The sequence below is a fragment of the Anopheles nili genome, chromosome 2, assembly GCF_943737925.1.
Source record: "Anopheles nili chromosome 2, idAnoNiliSN_F5_01, whole genome shotgun sequence".
NCBI classification, from domain to species: Eukaryota; Metazoa; Arthropoda; class Insecta; order Diptera; family Culicidae; genus Anopheles; species Anopheles nili.
The window spans coordinates 63,532,980-63,551,406 of record NC_071291.1 but is presented as its reverse complement, the minus strand read 5'-3'; the positions used below and the strand labels follow the sequence as shown (position 1 = coordinate 63,551,406).

At 48.2% G+C, this 18,427-nt stretch overlaps 3 protein-coding genes across 3 annotated transcripts; all 3 read right to left on the bottom strand.

The window, feature by feature from the left end:
• Positions 1 to 792: 792 nt before the first annotated feature.
• LOC128720137 (uncharacterized) lies at positions 793 to 5,623 on the bottom strand. Its single transcript, XM_053813784.1, has 6 exons — positions 5,610 to 5,623; positions 5,124 to 5,203; positions 3,413 to 5,047; positions 1,883 to 2,427; positions 1,675 to 1,818; positions 793 to 1,519 (listed from the first exon to the last, which is right to left on the bottom strand). The coding sequence occupies exons 1-6, from the start codon at positions 5,621 to 5,623 to the stop codon at positions 809 to 811; spliced, it is 3,129 nt and encodes a 1,042-aa protein (XP_053669759.1). The 3' UTR covers positions 793 to 808.
• A 283-nt stretch (positions 5,624 to 5,906) lies between these two features.
• Positions 5,907 to 7,796, bottom strand: LOC128732286 (phosphatidylinositol N-acetylglucosaminyltransferase subunit A). Its single transcript, XM_053825473.1, has 6 exons — positions 7,786 to 7,796; positions 7,380 to 7,716; positions 7,189 to 7,306; positions 6,999 to 7,121; positions 6,285 to 6,924; positions 5,907 to 6,212 (listed from the first exon to the last, which is right to left on the bottom strand). Exons 1-6 carry the CDS (start codon positions 7,794 to 7,796, stop codon positions 6,008 to 6,010), a joined length of 1,434 nt encoding a protein of 477 aa, XP_053681448.1. The 3' UTR covers positions 5,907 to 6,007.
• Positions 7,797 to 13,889: 6,093 nt separating this feature from the next.
• On the bottom strand, positions 13,890 to 16,892 carry LOC128727880 (catenin delta-2). The gene is made up of 3 exons (XM_053821835.1): positions 14,864 to 16,892; positions 13,973 to 14,788; positions 13,890 to 13,897 (listed from the first exon to the last, which is right to left on the bottom strand). Exons 1-3 carry the CDS (start codon positions 16,890 to 16,892, stop codon positions 13,890 to 13,892), a joined length of 2,853 nt encoding a protein of 950 aa, XP_053677810.1.
• Positions 16,893 to 18,427: the final 1,535 nt, after the last annotated feature.

Here is an 18,427-nt window from a genome sequence, read left to right as displayed (position 1 = left end):
AAACACTATTCGATCGTAATTTACTTTCGTCGCTTCGTAACTAGTCGCGTGAGTAAAATCATTAAACTGGCATAGGTGCTATTGGGGAGTAAGGAATTGATTGAAACATTAAAATCGGATACGATAAAGATCCTTGCGAACCGGGACACGTACAGGTAATTCTGATGCACATGTGAAACAGCATGTGCACCTGACTATTCCGCGGTTGGCGTTGACTATGATATATCTTTTTGCTTTTGGCCTTTGGTGAATACGAACACGAACATAATCAATGTTGGGAAGGGGGGGGTGTATTAAGTATGGAACTAGCGTGATCGCGATCGCACAACATTACACGATTGCATTGGGAAAGTATACCGTAAAAGTGACAGAAATAAACGAACAAAAACTGAATTAAAATACAATAAAAAGCAGACGAAAACGATCGACTGATCTTCAGTAAAGATCCGCCTCCCCCGTAAGAGGCTATAAGTTCTAATCTATCGTAAAACGTGTGTTGGAAAATTTGTTTGTCGACTTTCCGTCAATACCTTAAACTTATTTGCTTTTACACTGTTTTTTTCTTCTTCCTCCATTTCGACTTGCTGCCGACACTTTGCTGGCTTAAACTTAAAAAACGGCGCCTTCCCAAAGGAAGGACGCGCGCAGGTTGTGAATGTGGCAAATGCTGCTTTTTCCTTGCTAAGGATGCATGTCGCGTGAAGCACAATAACGCACACACACACGCGCCACTTACTCAAACACACACACACACACACACATACACACACGTACACTAACCGGGGGGGTTTCGATAGAATAGAATCGGTTAATTATCCTTGACTAACCTCTGAATTTTCCGCTTGTCGGCTTCGTTGACACCGATCCGCTTGTCCAGCCGGTCGAAGATGCGCGTCTTCCGGTTGCCGCTGGCACTGGACGCCACCCGGTCGTCTCCTCGCTCCCGCCTGTCGCTGGTCGACTTCATCAGTACGATCCTGCGGCTGCTACTTGCTCCACCTGCTCCGGTTCCTCCGCTTCCTGCGGTGCCTCCGCTGCTGCCCACGCTGTTGCCCGATGTTGCTACGGTGCTCCGTTCCCTACTGCCCTTCAGGGGGGCCGCCGCTCCTCCTTCACCTGCCCTACCGGTGGTGGGCACGGTTGTGGTAGACACATGGCCACCGCTGCTGGTTGAAACCCGCACAGGTTTCGAAGGCATCGGTTCCGGTGTCGGTTCACGCAACAGCAGCTCCTCGAGCAGATCCAGCTCGATGGCTTCCGAGTTGGGTTCACTGATTCGCCGCTGCCGATCGGTACTACCGTCGCTCGATTGCGGTTCATTATCCGGACGCGTGCGCGTACGATCCTGCGGATCACCCGGAGCGGCCTTAACGTGACCGCTCGATCGCTCCACGGATGAACGGGGCAACGGGTCGGCCACCGATGGTTCCGCGTTTTTCTTCTTGAGCGTAATGATCCTTTTCTCCGTCACGACCAGCGGGGTCAGCTTTGGTGGAGTGTTCTCCTGAGGTTTGATTTCCTACACCACCGTTGTAAAAACGCACAAAATTAGTTGGAAATTAACTATGGCACGGGAACTCATCACCGCCATTCAATGAAGGTATATAAATTGACCGAAAAAATCATTTTAAAAGTAGGACGTCGGCAGCAGCATAAACGCCACCATCAACTCACATTCGTTCGCGTTTTCAGCTTCTCCTCTGCTGCTCGCTTCCGGCGCATCTCTTTTTCGCGCAGCATTTTTTCCCGGGTCGCTTTCTGCTTCTCGATCTCTATCCGGTACGCTCTCGTTTCGGGATCTTCATCGTCCTCGTTCCGCTAAAAGAAAGAGTAAAGCGACATTGTACAACACGACCTCAGAAGCCTCGGTGGTGAGTCTTACCTCATGATGGCCACGGTTGTTTTCCCCATAATCACCGCTCTTCCGGCGCTTCGGGAACCGACTGTCGTCATCTCGATCGCGGCTAGCGTTGCGTGTCCGACCAAAGTTCCTCCTGCCAGGCCGGCCAAGGTCACGATCCCTGCTACCAGCGCGATGGTGGCGCCTCGGTGAATATTCACGTTCCCGCTCGCGTTCACGTGACCGAGGCCGCACTTCACGTTCCCGTTCGCGCGATCGTTCCCTCGATCGAGCCCGGGGAGCTTCGCGGTCCCGCTCGCGTTCACGGTCCCGGAGTTCCCGTTCCCGGTCGCGTTCACGTTCCCGCGAGCGTTCCCTTTCGCGTGACCGAGCCCGATCGCGGTCCCGTTCGCGTTCCCGCTCGCGAGAAGGTGACCGTTCGTGGCGCCGCTTTTCCACCTCGATGCGGTTCTTGTTGATGAACTCTTCCTGCTGGCGGAGCAGCTCCTCGTCGCTGACCTGCGGACGGGAGCTGACACCGGCCACAAACTGTTGGTTGTTTAGGGCCGCATCACGCATCAGTTGATCTGGAAGGTTTTTTTTTTTTGAAGTTTACGAAAATCGATTGATAGCATCGCAGTTTACACAGCGTGTTCAGCGCATCCCAAAAAAGGATCAAATGCCGTGGAATTGAAAACGTGCTCATCAATCGCGAATGCGAAAATTTTTTCCTTTATTTACACACAGTACAATTGGGGTAACAACAACGGAAAAAGCAAAACAACAGAACGCACTCTTTGGGGGATAGAGATTTTACAAACAACGACAACGAACAAAAAAAATGTAGTAATAACAAGAACAAGCCCATCCTGGGAGCCTGTCCAAAGCCAAGAAGACGACGAGTAGACGAGCCGATACACAAAATTTATAAACATTTCTTTTCGCATCGCAATATTTGGACGGTTTGAGACAATCGGTACAAAAGGGGTGTTGTAGGTACAAAAAAAAACATGTGCAAAATATGCAACAAAATAAACGCTTAAAGGCTAACACTAACGCTAGGGTAACATAAGGATTTATATATGCATAGGAACACATTCAACGCAAGAGACGAAACGTTCAAAACGGACGCTTGAATATGCTTATCTCGTTGCACGTTTTTTTTTGGTTTGTTTTTGTAATTTGTTTCTAATTCGTTTTTTTTGTGTGTGCGACTACTCATACATCATACAAGCTCTTGCAACGAGCGGTATCCGTTCGCATACGCATGATAACAAACGGTGGTTCGTCCTTTTTTGTTTCTCTCTCCTCTGCACTAGCCTCTGCCAGCAGCGGAATACAAAACTACTAAACATACCGACTTCGGACGCTACTTTTGTACAGGAATGTGGTGGTAAAACAACACTATGTGTCCTTACAGCCTACACTAGCTGCTAGATTGCTAAACAAAAGCCAGATGCCTACGGACCAAACTAAATGCCTAGCACGGTTAGTCGTGAATCGTGTCAGTATTATATTGGCCACGTTTTGGAAGCTAAACAGTGATAAACAAAAGCTGTATATAATACTCACTCTTAACCGCTTCGACGCCACCTTTAAAATTAGGGTTGATGAGAACTTTTTGCGGAAATGTGGCCACCGGCGGTGCTGTTTGTTGGATTGGTGTGGCGGTACCACTGCCACTGCTGCTTCCCGCACTACCACTCGCTGTTCCCGCTCCAGTGCCCCCTCCAACCGTCATTGGATCGAACGATCCGGACAGCAGTGACTGTGGTGGTCCCGTAGTACCTACTCCAGGTTTTCCGGCGCCACCGAGGGACCCCACCGGGAGCGATTGGTGGGCCTGTGAAGGCCCGTAAGGTCCGTTCGGACCGGGTACACCTTTCACCGTCCCGGCTGGTCCATTAGGAGGACCTGCGGCACGGAACATTTGCGGCCCATTAGCACCACCCATCGGGCGCATGAGACGCGGTGGCATCGGTCTACCCATGTCGTACGGGTGTCCGCGAGAGGGAAACCCACGCATCGGTGGCATTGGGCCGTTTGGGCCACCAGCACCACCGGGCATTAGGCCACCGGGTGCACCCACGAGATGGTGCGGTGGCATATGCGGTCCGGGAGGGAAATTCATGCGGCCCATACCGCGAAACTGGTTCATCACATCCGGCGCGAAACCGGGCCGGAGCGGGTAGCGTTGTCGGTTCCCCGGTCGGAAGTCCATGCGGGCGTTTGGGTGCATTCCGACGAAGTTGTTCGGCCTGTGTGTACCCAGGATGTTTGGTGCGACCATACCGGCATGCGGTAGCAGTAGCGGGAGCTTTATGCCGGGTTTACCGAAACCTCCCGGTCGGTTCATACCACCACCCGGCGGACCATGGTGTGGCTGTTGTGGGTGGTGATGAAGCAGCGGCGGATGACCCGCCGAGTGACGGCCATCGACTTTGGATTCGTTTTTCCAGCCACGCTTCTCACTTGATTCGTCCGTATCGTACGAAGGATCATGCTCGTGCGTACCACCGTAGGTAAACGGTCCGTCCTCCGTCGACGTCGTGTCACACAGTTCGCTAGCGGTTGTGCGTTCTGACCGCCGGGTGCTGCTCGACATGGGCGATGTGCTGACGGTTTCCGTGAGTGAGCGTGATGGGGAGCTATACTGCACGGATGAAACCACCGTCACCCCGTCGTCTAACGTCCCCGAGGAGCTGGACGTCAGTAACGACTCTTTCGAATCGACGGCAAGCACTTCTTGCGTATCGGAAAACGCCATCTCGTACTTCGCATCGACTGCACATTTTCCCGTCACAGTAGGCAGCGTCGTTTCCACACAATCAACACTCGTTTCCACTCTACAAGCGTCTACCAGCACAACACCCGGTTGTTCACTGTGGTCGGCAACATTCACACCGCTCGGGCCAGTTCTCCTCGTGTGACTAGGTTCAACAAACGCGTCCACATCCTGCAGCACCGCGTGTTCCGTTTCGTGATATCCGTCGGTAGTATTGCCGCTATCGTTGCACTGGCTCGTCGATTCACTTTGCGCCGCCGGACGGCTGCTGTCTGTGCGGTCTGTCTTGTGAACATGGCTCTGTTCTGCTGGTCTCGTGCCCACGAGATCACTCTTCCTCACCGACAGCTCCTTGCTTACCCAATCGTCCGTTTCACTGAGCAGAAAATCTTCATCCTGCTGGTCGAGCTTGATACCGCTCTCTGCCAAAAAAAAAACGAGCGGAAACGAACGTGTCAAACTGGTACGAAAAAATCGATCCAAAGCGCGTTGTCTTACCGTCATCGGACAGCAGGAGTTCGTCCTCGTTGAGAATAGCAGGATCATCGTTGCCCAAATCGTAGGTAAGTAGATCGTCACTGTGGGCGCGTGGGAGGGGAAAAACAAAAAGGAAATATTAATGCATTAGAAGGCAACCGTGTCACAACCACAAAGCACAAAAACAGCGCACGCTTCAGGTCGAAGGTCCTGAGCGGCTATCAATTATTGCCGAAATTGTCTATGCCTTGCAACTCCACCACCACTCCATCCTCCACCGCGTTCAGGTCCGACCACCACGAACACATGACAAGCTTAGCTAGGTGAGGTAGCACCAGTTTACAAACGTGTTTGCACGCGTTTACACACAAAAACACTGCATATATTTAGCATCACTCGCATCCCCAATGGCTGTGGGTGATGGTAAAAACACAATAGGGCCGTGGTGCGGTCGGCAAATTCACAAAAAAACACAATTAAGTTGGGAAAGAAAATGCTCAAACTTACTTCGTTTCGGACATTTTTAGAGGGCTTGTTTTGACAGCTGCTGTCAAGCCTCGTACCAAGCGTCGATGCTGCTGCCATGTGCTATAATTTGGGCTCTATGTCGACGTCGATCAAAGGGCACGGGTTTCGTCGACCTAGAACCGGTTCGGCTGCAAAAAAAAAAACTCCGCAGATTTGTCGTTGAAAATAATATAGTTGTATACATATATATATATATATATATTTTCCGCTTAATCAAATGCAAAATAGTCTTTTTAAATTAGCTAGAAAGTAAGTTGTGTCACAAAAAATGCAACTTATTTCTCCTTCCCGCTTCTGTGCAGGAGGTAGTCGATTGTACGGAACTCACAGCCCTTTGCCGCGGATTATTCATCCACGGAGCAAAGGGCTGCTTGCCGTCAGGAAAATTTTTCACGCTTCCGCCGCACCGCCGTCGAGACGTTATGCGACGATCGGCGATCACCACAGTCGGTGTTGAGGAAGGGATTCTCCGGGCAGCATAGGTCTATGTGCTTCCTGGGCACGAACCAATCCAGGAACTGTAATATAAGATGGCACAAGGAGATGACTAGAACGAATGGCCACACGCCACTTCTTAGGCAGCTGTAGGGAGAAAGGACAGAAAAGTAACGATCATTAGTAGACGTTTAGCACCCAAAAAAATAGATTTTATACTTTTTCATCATTGACTCGAGTGTAGCAGGAGCCTCACGCAGTACAGACCGATAAACCTTCTCAGTCCGCTCGGTGACGTTGTTCCAATTGTAAAGATTAGCTACGATTTGATTGCGCTCGAATGCACACATGCCTGTGTAGGAAGTTTTAGAAGGGGTCGGAGCGAGTCCGTCAATAGAACCGTTAAGCAGCCGGCTGGTAGTAATCTGTTTCTTCTCCATCTCACGTCTGATCGCTTCCCGTAGGCCACGATAAACCGATTCAACAGTCGGTTCGGTGAGAATGATCAAGCTGGAAGGCAGCACCTCAGGAATGCCACCGACCTTCGTCGACACCACCTGTAAGCCGCAAGCGGCCGCTTCCACTATCGCCATGCAGTAGGCTTCCGTTAGGGAGGTGTTAAGAAAGATGTGACCCTGAACCAGCACATCTCGCACCTTCGCATGCTCCAGTGCGCCGAGCATTACGACTCGATCCTGCATGTTGTTGCGCTCTCGTATCTCCTCGAGAAGCGCTCGTTTCGGTCCATCACCGCCGATTATGAAATGTACGTTGGGCATGTGCTTCAGCTTGGGCAAAATTCCCGCCAACAGGTCGACCCCTTTTCGGTACACCAGCCGAGAAACGACGACTACATTAACTGGAAGGATACATAATACAAAATAACTGATGATTGAGCATGATCCTGACATGTGTTCAACGTCCGCGCATTACTTGTTACGTCGTCGTTGGGCCTCCGGCAGGGGTTTGGAGTGAAGTACGCTGTATCGACAGCATTCGGTATCACGGACACCTTATCCTGGTGCACCTTGGCACGGAGCACCGTGTTTTCTTTTCCTGCCGGCAAACAAAGTGTTTATGTGTGTGCGGTAAATCGATGCGAAACCATAGTAACAAGACTTACCTGTGTGAGACACGCATATACAGTGGTTGCAGTTGGCAAGGGATATTTCCAAAAACTTGTTCGTCACCACCGCGGACAGATCAGCAAACCCAAACAAACTGTGATCGGTGAAGACAGACTGCAAGTAATTTCACGAAACAACAAGCATTATGCTTAATTTTACAAACGCCGATAGAACCCCGGAATCGTACCTTCAAGCCCAGTAGCCGTGCCACGTTCATGGTTTCATGTGCTAGCGTGCTAAAGGCCGAATGTCCGTGTACGATCTCGATTTGCTCCCGTAGCAAAATGTGTCGCAGCACCGGAATGTTGCAGATCATCGTGGGAAGCACAACTTGGTTGTAGAACACCCGGATCGGAATGTAGTATACCTTCAACCCATTCGTCATGTAGCGGATGCCCTTTCGATCGCCGTACGAATGCGTAACGACGATTACCTTGTGACCGCGAGCCAGCAAACACTGGGACAGGTTGAAGATATGCTCTTCAACCCCGCCCATGTTTGGGTAGAAGAAGTCTGACGCCATGCTAGAAATCAAAGGAAAACCACATAAGCACACGTGTCCACAGGCAAGAAATGGTTGTAGTACTACTTACCATATTTTCATACTTCTCTTATGCACGTTCTTACCACAGCAATTGTGCTATGATTTTAACGATTTTGTGACGATGTTTTGCTTTCGTAGTCGAGATTTTTGCGCTGCTGAGGGCTCCCGATGACGAAGGGAACGATATGGGAAGCGGTGCGCCGTGAATTTGTGCATCAACATAACTTTGTTTGCATTCTCTGGGAGTTTGTTCAGCAGGCGGTTAGTTTAATCGCCGGTGTTGCAGAATCCAATCCAATCTGTTTGTTGCAGGAATTTTCTAGAGTGCTTTGATATGATGTGGCTAGTTGCACTGAAAGCTTTAAAGTAGCTGCAGGTTTTAAGGAACTCGTATTTTTCATCTACTGCACAATAATCAGTCATGACATACAATGAATGTACTAGCTTGAAGCCGGTACTTACCTTCTCTTGCCGATCAGGACGGAAATGGCGCCAAGAACCACAATAACATACACAAAGCTAAGCGAATTAGAACCTTATTCGCATTTTCACTCAAATTCTACACGCTAGAATCTAATATGAAAAATGTACAATACTATTATTTGGAACCTTAATGAAACTTTTGTAAACAAACTTTACTGTGTTCTGTTGTAATAATGTGTACTTCTTCGAATCTAATACGCAAACTGCAACGCTCGGCAGCCCTATTCTTTACCAACTTGCACTGATCGTGTACGATAAGCACGAGTTTATTCAACCACTGTGCGAATAATCACAGAATTCGTCGGTAAAACTAGCGCTACCGAAACATTGCTGCACTCCCGCATCTTGACACGACAAATGTCAACTGAGCAATACGTCAGTTGATTTTCGAATCCAGCATTGCAGTGTTCTGCACACTAAATTAGTATTCAACAAACGGTTCATATATGAAGTAATATCTTACAGTAATATACAAAATGCTGTAACAATTTCGTATGCCAGTAAATGTGTGTTAGCTGGAAAAAATGAAACAGCAATATTTTTTTTATTTGAATATCAATAATTTATTTTTATTGCATTTTCAAAAAAAAATCTTTTTCCTTTTATGTTTACTCGTGGTTTAAAATATACCTTTTTGTTGTTTTACTTGCGTTTTCTGTAGCAGGAAATTTTTCCATTTTTTTTTCTAGCGATCGGGCATACTTTCTCTTCATTGTATGGTTGTGTTCAGCGAATACCTTTTCTATTATCCTAGTGGGGGACATGAAATGATATTTGTTGCTTTATTTCCATCCAAACCGAATCCGTAACGCCCATACGAACGGAGTACGCCGCAGACTATTAAAAATAGATTATCTATCCGGAATATCGATGTAAAATAAAATAAACATATTATGTACGTAAAAATATATATATAATCAGTTAAACATTCTAACGGAAGAAAATCGAAAATAGGCTCAAAATCAGTACTAAGACTAAGTTTGCACAGTGGAGCCACGATCGTTCCACGATTGAGATAATAATTAAGTATAAATGGAATTGCAATAATTCAGCTACATGTTACATTTGCTGCCGTCGGCTCCCATCCGTTTTTACCCTGTCGTGTGCTATCGTTTTGTTTTCATTAGTTTACTAAACGGGTATGTGTATAAACCTGTCCCTTTTTCACACCCTTCATCTGCTTTGCTATAGGTTCGCTTCAGTATCATTGCAGCATCCTTGTCCACAACTGCTTTTTTGCTACTCGCGAGGAAGTTTCCCTTTCGGTTTATTTCCTATCTCTTCATTTTCCGATCTTGGCGTACGCTGTGGTTTTCCCTTCGTTACTTTCACGCGATGCTGTCTTCATTTTATAGCTGGCTGCACCTTTTTAACAGTTTGACCCGTCGAAATCAACAGCAGAAGCATTGCTGCGATCGTCCTTCGCTCATGCAAAAACTCTCACCGCAAACCATATCAATCTGCTTAACGTCTAGCAAGGGAAAAATCTATGAACCCATGAAAACCGTGTTTGTGGCAACCAAAGTAACAACGGTTTAGCGGTTCTCAAGCCCCAAATTCGTTGGAACAATATAAATTTTCCGTGAGCCATGTAGTCCTTGCCCTATTTTGCTCGTACACCCTTTTTCAGACACCTGTGAGCCGTTGTTGTACGACGATATTTTAACCTAGAAGACGCCCTTTTTATCATTTGCTATCCGGGCGTACTTCCGTGACCACGCACGTGTCCCTTCAGTAGATGTTGCGTGAAAACCGTGCATACCAAACCGATTGAAGTTAAATTATAGAGTGCACTTGCTACATATTCGAATATTTTCGCTTTTCCGCACACGACAAGCGTTGTGGAGAAAACAACGAGCGTCTGCAGTATGGCATCGTTTTCCATTGGATCGATCAATCCCCTTTCACCCTTGCTCAATCAATGTCGCTTTTCAATCATGTTGTTTCTGTTTTTTTTCTCTGAGAGGTTTCGCTTTCGCATTTCGTCTTATGTTTTAACCACTTACAACGGTCATTCAGCTTAGCTCTGTCCGGGTATAGCAGCAGGGTTTGCTTCATCGTGTATATTTTTATATGATAAAATTGACCGTAAAATCGTGTATTTTTTTTTTTGCTTTGTTAAATTATGTTTTGAGAGCTTATCCCGAGCTACCAAAGGTGCGATCGTACCCAGAATTTGTGAGATACAATTGCTTGCGCAGCATTACATACATACACACATACACGCACGTGCACATCCACCCACAACATTTCACGATTTGAGCATACTCGTGGGGGAGAGTTTGATCAGGACGTTAGTTCATCTTCATTTTTAGTTGTTTCTCCAGTGTAAGCCTTACCACTTTATCGCGCCTCTTCAAGTGTTATCTTCATGTTGCATTATTTGTATAATTACTCCTAATCTAACATTTTTTTCTCCTACGTCCTTTAAGTGTATCTCGCGGCGCATTTGTGTGTATGTATGTTTGCTACTCATTCATGTTGTGTGTCTTTTCTGATGTTGATGTTAAATGTAATTTTTCATTCCTATTCAATATTTTTCACAGCGTGGGTATTGGTTTCTTGCACGAGCTAAGTTCCTCGTTACCTCATGTTTTGGAGTTTTCCGTCATAGCTTGTTTTCCCTTTCCGCCACGCACCACATGCTGCTGTCCGGATTTCCACCTTCGTTCGCATGTAATTTGTAATTTTATATCAATATGCTACATTCAGATTCGTTTCAATTGAAGGAGTGAAGAAATCGTTCAAACAAACATCATTTCCATTTGCATTGTTCTCTTAGTTGTCCCCTTCATCCACCCTGATGATAGCACTCATTTCGTGTTGTGAAATGCATGTTAGAAGCACGAGGCGTGGTTTGTTTGAATGCCTTGCAGAAGGGGGAGAGGAGTATGTGTTCCAAAAACGGAATCTTAAACTGAAACTGATGACCCAATGGCTGAGTCGATACGGTGCTGTATGTATATCAATGCTCGGTGTTTTCTAACAGTCAAGTATGGGAGACGCGGTTTGCCTTGTGAATCCTGTGGTTCAATTTTGTATATGTGCTACTATATTCATCCTATGCTTGTTACCCCTTTTACATAGTAGTATTTGTTCTTTTTTCCAAATGTTCCATTACTTGCTGTCGCAATACATATGTATATATATTTTTTTGAGCTAGTATAGTTTTGTTTCTATGAGTCCTTTTCCCTTCCATAACCTACTACGATCGAGCGAGGATTTAAAATAGATTGTATGGTATTCACATGAGTGTGAAACGTGGCAAAATTCCTGCACCAGCGGCTTGGCGTTCGGTTCAGAACCGTACAGTGAAAGCATGCCTCCCAGTGTGCGAGCTTCGTCCTATACGTACACTCGCGAAAAGAAACATCATTCCTTTTTCTAGCTGTGTTTGCTTAGTGTAATCTTTTGGCGAATTCCAAATGTTGCCACCAGTGTTACGTTGCATTACATTTTCATTCGAAAATTGTGTCGTTCTTAATGTATCTCTCTGTCTTTCTTTTTCTCAAGCCAATGCTCGCGTGAGACTACGGAAAGATTCAATTTGATGCATGCAAGTAATGATAAATATGTCCTTCCGGTACGTGAATTACATTGATCCATGTTTTCCCCTAAGATGTATGTATAAATGACTTGTATGATTATTTTAATATTCCAGTGCCGGTAGCTAGTTTGTCTTGTTTCCTTTTTTTTGTTGTTCCTTTACACTAAGCCCGTCATCGTGTACTGATGGTAAATCCTAAAGAGCGCGTGTGAGTGTACTGGTGTAATGCATTAGAGATCTAAAAAACGATATTACTTATGCGACTTTCGCTTGCTTCTGTTATTTCTTTTGCTGAGGAATGTTTCTAAACATATTTGAGGTTTTGTAGCGACGCCACATATACTAGCCCCACAAGCATACGTGCGTGTCCGATTCGTTCAATATTATGTTGCGTTCAGTGTTTTCTCCACTTGATTCGTTCACTTGATGCTGGGAAGGTAATGGATAGTTATACTTTGAAGTTATTTGGTTACCTGCACTATGTTTTCTTGTTGCTGTTGAATACACTAATAATCGATTTTTTCCCTCCTTTTAAACACTTGTTTAGGGTTGGCCGTCGACACATTTTGCCGTGTGCTACCCGCAATCTTCTAGTATGAGCCTACAACATGACAATATATAAATCATACGATTGAACATAGAATATGAGACCGGTAGCAAGAGAAGTGTTGGCGATCGATAACAAATATAACACACGGATACATAAAAATACGTATCCTAGTGATGATACCGCTTCCGCGACATGGAATAAAAATGTTGCCTTACCGCTACGTTTATAGGTTAGTGGAAATATAGTGCCAATAACATGCTGATTATCACATTCTTGCCACAGCGAACAAAGTCTTCCTCTTCCTGCCAAAGACACACAGAGGCGTAAATTTCAATTTTTTCGGTCACAACAGAACGGGGCTTCACATATAAAAGGACCACGGTGCGTGATGATTTAGCAAATTGCGTTGTGATTAATTTGAATACAGTCGGTCCACATCCTTTCCTTCTGGCTACCAATGACCTATTGGGAAGCAAATACGTACGATGCATTCTTCTTTACAATATTATGCTACTTAATGATCAATTTGCATAAGAGGAACGGGTTAGCTAATTGTCTTTTTCAAGTGTGTTTAGTATTTGTTGACTTGAAGAGGAAAATCTTGAAGATTTTAAGTGAGAGAATAAAGTGTCCTCTTGTCAAAGCGCATGATTGCGTCTGTAATGGCAAAACGGTATGTTTTTTTTCGTAAACGTCTTATCTGTGGATGATAAACAAATAAAAAACCTTCCGTCTTTTTACTAATTTTAAATAAAAAAAAAGTGAATAAAAGTTTTAAAACTGCACCTAGCGCACGCAAACTCAATAGGGTTTCCTTCAGCTATTCGTATTGGTACACATTCAAATCGTGGCCTCCGAGCGCTACACCTAACTGTGAAAATTCGAGCTTCTAAATGCAAATGCCCTTGCATCATAAGAAAAAACAAGAAACCAATCTGAATTACCAATCTTGGCGTCTTTGCTGTACAATATCTCCCTTCTCGAAATGCCTTTTCGCTTTATCGTGTTTGTCTTGCTAGCTACTAGTCGTATGACAAATAGATGTCAGGTATATTTTGAGACTAATTATGATGAAACATTGGAGTAGGAATGTGTTTTGTTGTGTGTGTCGAGTTGAAAGTTTGGAAGCCTGTGCAGTGAACGAAATGAAATAAAAAAAAATCTACCCATATCTACTAGCCAAATCCGCTCTTCCGTCTCTCTCCGGGAACGTTTACTGCCCACAGAGCTTTCGACGAAAGCAACAGATCCTTCTAGGTGTGGTATGTGTCGGAGTTTTGTAGCGGCATCGTTACAAACGCTCGTTTTGCAGCTATGCAGCGAGAACTATTACGAACTTCATCAGGTGGCATCTTCCGCATTACCTCCAAGTCATCAACGCGTGTGTCACTTTACTTAATGCAACTCTGCTTCCGCGCTGGACTTTTTGCACACATCCTGCATTCGGTTCCCAATTCCATCCCCAGAGTAAGGTTCAGATTTGGTGGATTCCACTTTTTTGTTTGTTCTCTAAGATGCGATTATCATCACATTGGCGCTATCAATACTCGCTAGCTGCTGACAGCATGTTCGTTCATCTTCCTGCATTGTTGGAAAAGTCAAAAGAAATCAGTTAGCAAGCGTCACAATCGTTTCGTTCGCTAATGGATCACGTACCCATCTTAATGGTGCCATCGCCTGGTGGCAAGGACATGGCCTGCCCGCCATTGTTTGACGAGGACGCTTGCTGGCGTTTCATGGTGCGATCTTCGTACCTAGTACCGCTCTGCGACGCCATCGGACGGTTGAGAGTATTGTTAGGCGAGTTGGGCGAATTGTCGCTGTAGCTACCACCGGCGCCACCGTTGCTGCTGTTCAGATTTCGCGAGGCTATCGTTTTCGTTACAAAGTCCTGCTCCTTCCAGCCGTGCTTCTTATACACATCGCGCAGGTCCTGGTGCTGCCACATCGTGAACAGCAGCTGGCTCGCGAACTTGAGCACACGCGGCGTGTACTTCGACTTCTGCCGCGACATGTTCATTAGCCGCTCGACACCGCCCGCATCGAGCAGGGAGCGCGCAAACTCGGCATTCTTTTTGATCACCTCGTTCAGGGTGGCAAGGACGGCCGCTATCGTGTCGTCAGACGTGCCCTGGTCACACTGGGGGTTGCCCGAGGGTAGTTTCTGCACCAGATCGCGCATCGCGTACTTCCCGATCAGCTCTTTGTTTCTTTGGTCGATAGCTAGATTGCGCAGTGCCGTCGCAACCGCACACACCACCCGATCCACCTCCATGCGCAGAAGCTCCACCAGAATCGGTAGACCCTTCTCCTTGCGCACCGTCGCCCGGATTTCTATGCTCGGCTGCCAGTAGCACGCGGCCAGATTCTGCAGCGCACCGGCTGCCGCCTCCAGCGTTTCCGGATTCGAGCAGCTCTGCAGTAAGGCAAGATAAGAATGTACAACGTCCGGTTGCCACAGCTGTTCAGCTCCTGCAATGTGCGAGTGTGAGAGAGAAATGCATTTACAACCCCCGACTAGTGCTGACAACCCTTAAGCAAACTCACCCTTATAGTGAGCCGTGTTTTTGTAGGCCATCCGCGCCGGATCCCCGTTCACGTTCGAGTGGTCCTTATCGGCCGATGCCTGCTGTTGGGCCGCGGCAGCCGCCGCCTGTTGTTCCTTCTTCTTTTTGCTCGCCCCGAAACAGCCCAAATTTTCCCCCTTCGATGAGGCGGCAGTCACCACGATCGCACCACCGCTACCCCCGTGCCCCCCACTAACACCACCGTCCGAGCCGTGGTGGTGCGGTATCGGGTTTTTGTCATAGTTCGGATCCTCCACCTCCTGGCACCGGTACGACAGGTTGCGCAGGATGCACACGCAGTTCTCCACGATCTTGTTGCCGATGTTCGACTTCTCGATCGCTATCCGTATGACGTACAGCAGCGAATCGACCAGCCCCTCGCACTCGCGCAGCTTCTTCCGCGCGTACTCCCCGGCTGAGCTGACGTTCCGCAGGATACCGGACGCGTTGCGAAACACCGTGCTCCAGCACGTCTCGCCCGGGTTCGTCGGGTCCCAGCCCGAGTGCGGGATGATGATGTACGACACGATCACCAGCACCGCGTCGTCGATGATGAACCGCTTCAGGTCCTCGCAGGATGACATGTTCCAGATGATGCCCGTCACCAGCTCCTTGATGTCCGATTCGGCCGTCCGGCGCAGCAGGTGAATCAGCGCCTGGATGCCGCCCGCCCCATTAATTGCACGTTTGTTCTCGTCATTCTGCCGCCCGTACGAGAGATTCCGCAGGGCGCCACACGCGTTCCGAAAGACGTCCGTGTTCTCGTGACCGAGCAGCTTCACCAGCGGCGGGATGCCACCGAGCGTACGCGTCCGCTGCTTGTTCGGGTCGTCCATGTAGCAGAGATGCTGCAGATAGGCGGCCGCATTCGCCTTGATCGCGTTGTTCGGGTGGCTCAGGAAACCGATCACCTCGGTTAGGTTCGGATCGCGCCACTTCATCTGGCGCTGTTCGTCCATGTCCACCACACCGCCACTTCCGTCCGGTCCTCCACCGGCCCCATTCGAGGAGCCGGCCACACCCGGCCGGTTGTTCCCGCCAGGGGACGTGATAATGTGCTGTAGAAACACGTGATTATGTATCTGCAGGTTCGACATCTGCTGGTGCAGATCATCGTCCCCATCGTAATAGCACGAGCCATCCGGTGCCACGCTTCCCACTACACCACCACCCGCACCACGCTGCTGGGCACTGGCGGCTTCGTACGCGAGCTGTTGCTTGGTGGCGTACGTCGGTTCCACACCCCCATTAGGGTCCATATGTGAGCTGATCGTACCGTAAGGTGGCGTCGAAACGTACCCATACACCATGGCCGATGGGTTATCCGGATAAAGCCGATCAACGGGTCCACCCTGTCCCGGCGCGATGACATATTCCCCCATCTCATCGTACTGTCCTTGAAGGTAGCCGCCAGGACCTGCCAACAGGTTCGCCGAGGGGTTCCCCATTTGCGGTACACTCATCGGCAGGGGAATGGAGGATTCGCTGTTCTCGCTGGACGTGTGTGGTGTATTCGAGCGGTCGTTCATCTGATACTCGCCCAAATACGACTGAGCGTGTGCCGGATGGTGTCCTGTTTGGCCCAAATCATAACCCGCGTCCGTGTACTGCGCGTAATGCTCGTAATCCTGATAGTGTCCCTGACCACCGACACCTGCCCCGCCACCCATCGCACCGGGAACACCAGGACCTCCACCGCCACCACCCATCACCTTCGCACCAGGCGGAAGATGCGACTGGGGCGGACCACCCACCATCTGTTCCGGTTGGTCCATGTGGTTGAAGTTCAAGTACTGCGTCCGGGTGGTGTACATTCCCATCGGCATCGACACGTAGTCGATCGGTTGACCGTCGGTTCCCATGTCTAGAGGCATTGCTACATAGTCAAACGGTTGTCCACCATCCGGTCCCAACTGCTTCACCTCGCGGACGACCTTCGTGATGGTCGTGATTTGCTGTGTCGTTTGCTGGTTGTGTACTCGGGCGATTAGATCATCCTCACTATGCATTGATGGTTTATCGTAGTCCTTGCTGTTCCGTTGCACCTACGCCAGGTTTAGTATCGTTGGTAGAATGTTTCCGGTGGTTAAGTTTGTGGAAGCGTCGTTTTTTTTTCGTCTCGAGCTCGATGTTCCAGAAATCTGTTAACGAAAGAATGGAATTTTGTGAGAATACGTTAGAGATTGCATCCTTTTATACATGATTCCGAATTAGCTTACTTCCAATTTAAGTCAAAATAAAATCGAGCTCAAAAAGTACAATAAGGGATTATAACGTGTAACTGATCCTTCTGACTGACTCTCGTCTTTACTATTTGCCCAATGTACAACCCCAATCGCACACACTTTCGTGGAAAATTTTAATTACACCCATAAAATTCATTTCTTTACCTCCCCCAAGTGTACACTAAACCAAAACCCAGGCTCTTAAAAACGTATTCATAACGACTGTACTGCGCCTATTACAGCAATTGTACTGCCTCTCTTCGGATACCGCCTGCTGCTGCATATCCCCATGGCAACCAAGCATATTGCACACCATTGCAAGGATCCTTTTAACCCCATCCTATCGGGTCGATGTATCGCCTCACACGTACACTGGTGTTGGAGCAATGCGAACGAAAAAAAAAGCAACCCACACAAATATTTGCCCACGACGACCTCTACCAAACCGGGCCGGGTGCACCCTTGCACTCATTATCCAAGCATTCATTTAGCGCTAATTACATGCTATCCCCCCCCTTCCCTCCCCTCAACCAGCGTCACAGGCGCAGACACGAAGATTGGGTTACGTGACGGAGCCTCGGATCCTTTTTTCTGCAAGCTCTACAACGCCATGTTTGCTGCACGTTTCAAAAATAGCAGGACACACACCCCCCGTCTGTCGAGGTCCTGTCGCGCGAATGTGATAGGAAACATGCACCGGAGGACACACCAGGAAGGACCTCCTCGTGTCGGTGGCGGCGACGGCGATGGTGATGGTGCCCCCCCCCCCGGTGGTGTCAAGTGCGATTGTGTCGAGCTGTCCGGGAGTGGGTGTCTCGTTACTGTATCAGATCCGGATGCAGCCCCAGGGGAAGGATATGGGGCGGAACAGACCTCTCCCCTCGCTCCTACCTCTAGCTTCCCCATCACATCACGCGCCGCCAAGGAGGGGGTCGATCCCTTTTGCTTGTGATTCCTTCTTGTTGACATTCTTTCCGTCACATTTAATGCTGACTCACCGGCGGCGTCGGCAACAGCGGTGATGAGGGTGGTGCTTCTTCCTTCCTTAAGCACACACACACACACATACGCGACATGCATCCGATAAAGCAAGCTAAAGCCGCATGAAGCGCGGCAGGCATAACTTTCCAAAAAAAAAATGAAGGGCGACCCAACGAGACACCGAAAATAGGGTGCCCGGGTTCTTATCTCATGTTCCTCCTTCACCATCCCGTCGCGGAGGGGGTACAACGTCATTTTTCTATACACCATTCTTCCCCGGTTCGTGCGTCATACACACGTGGTGTTGGGAGATGAAGTGGGTGGTTGGTTGAATCTTG

Coding starts and splice junctions, on each gene's coding strand:
- LOC128720137 (XM_053813784.1), bottom strand. Junction 2,428..3,412: donor TGGCGTCGAAGCGGTTAAGA/GTGAGTATTATA, acceptor AAAACCTTCCAG/ATCAACTGATGCGTGATGCG. Junction 1,520..1,674: donor AGCTGAAAACGCGAACGAAT/GTGAGTTGATGG, acceptor ACGGTGGTGTAG/GAAATCAAACCTCAGGAGAA.
- LOC128732286 (XM_053825473.1), bottom strand. Junction 7,307..7,379: donor CACGGCTACTGGGCTTGAAG/GTACGATTCCGG, acceptor AATTACTTGCAG/TCTGTCTTCACCGATCACAG. Junction 7,122..7,188: donor TATATGCGTGTCTCACACAG/GTAAGTCTTGTT, acceptor GTTTGCCGGCAG/GAAAAGAAAACACGGTGCTC.
- LOC128727880 (XM_053821835.1), bottom strand. CDS start 16,892: ATGCATAGTGAGGATGATCTAATCGCCCGAGTACACAACCAGCAAACG. Junction 14,789..14,863: donor AAACACGGCTCACTATAAGG/GTGAGTTTGCTT, acceptor CGCACATTGCAG/GAGCTGAACAGCTGTGGCAA.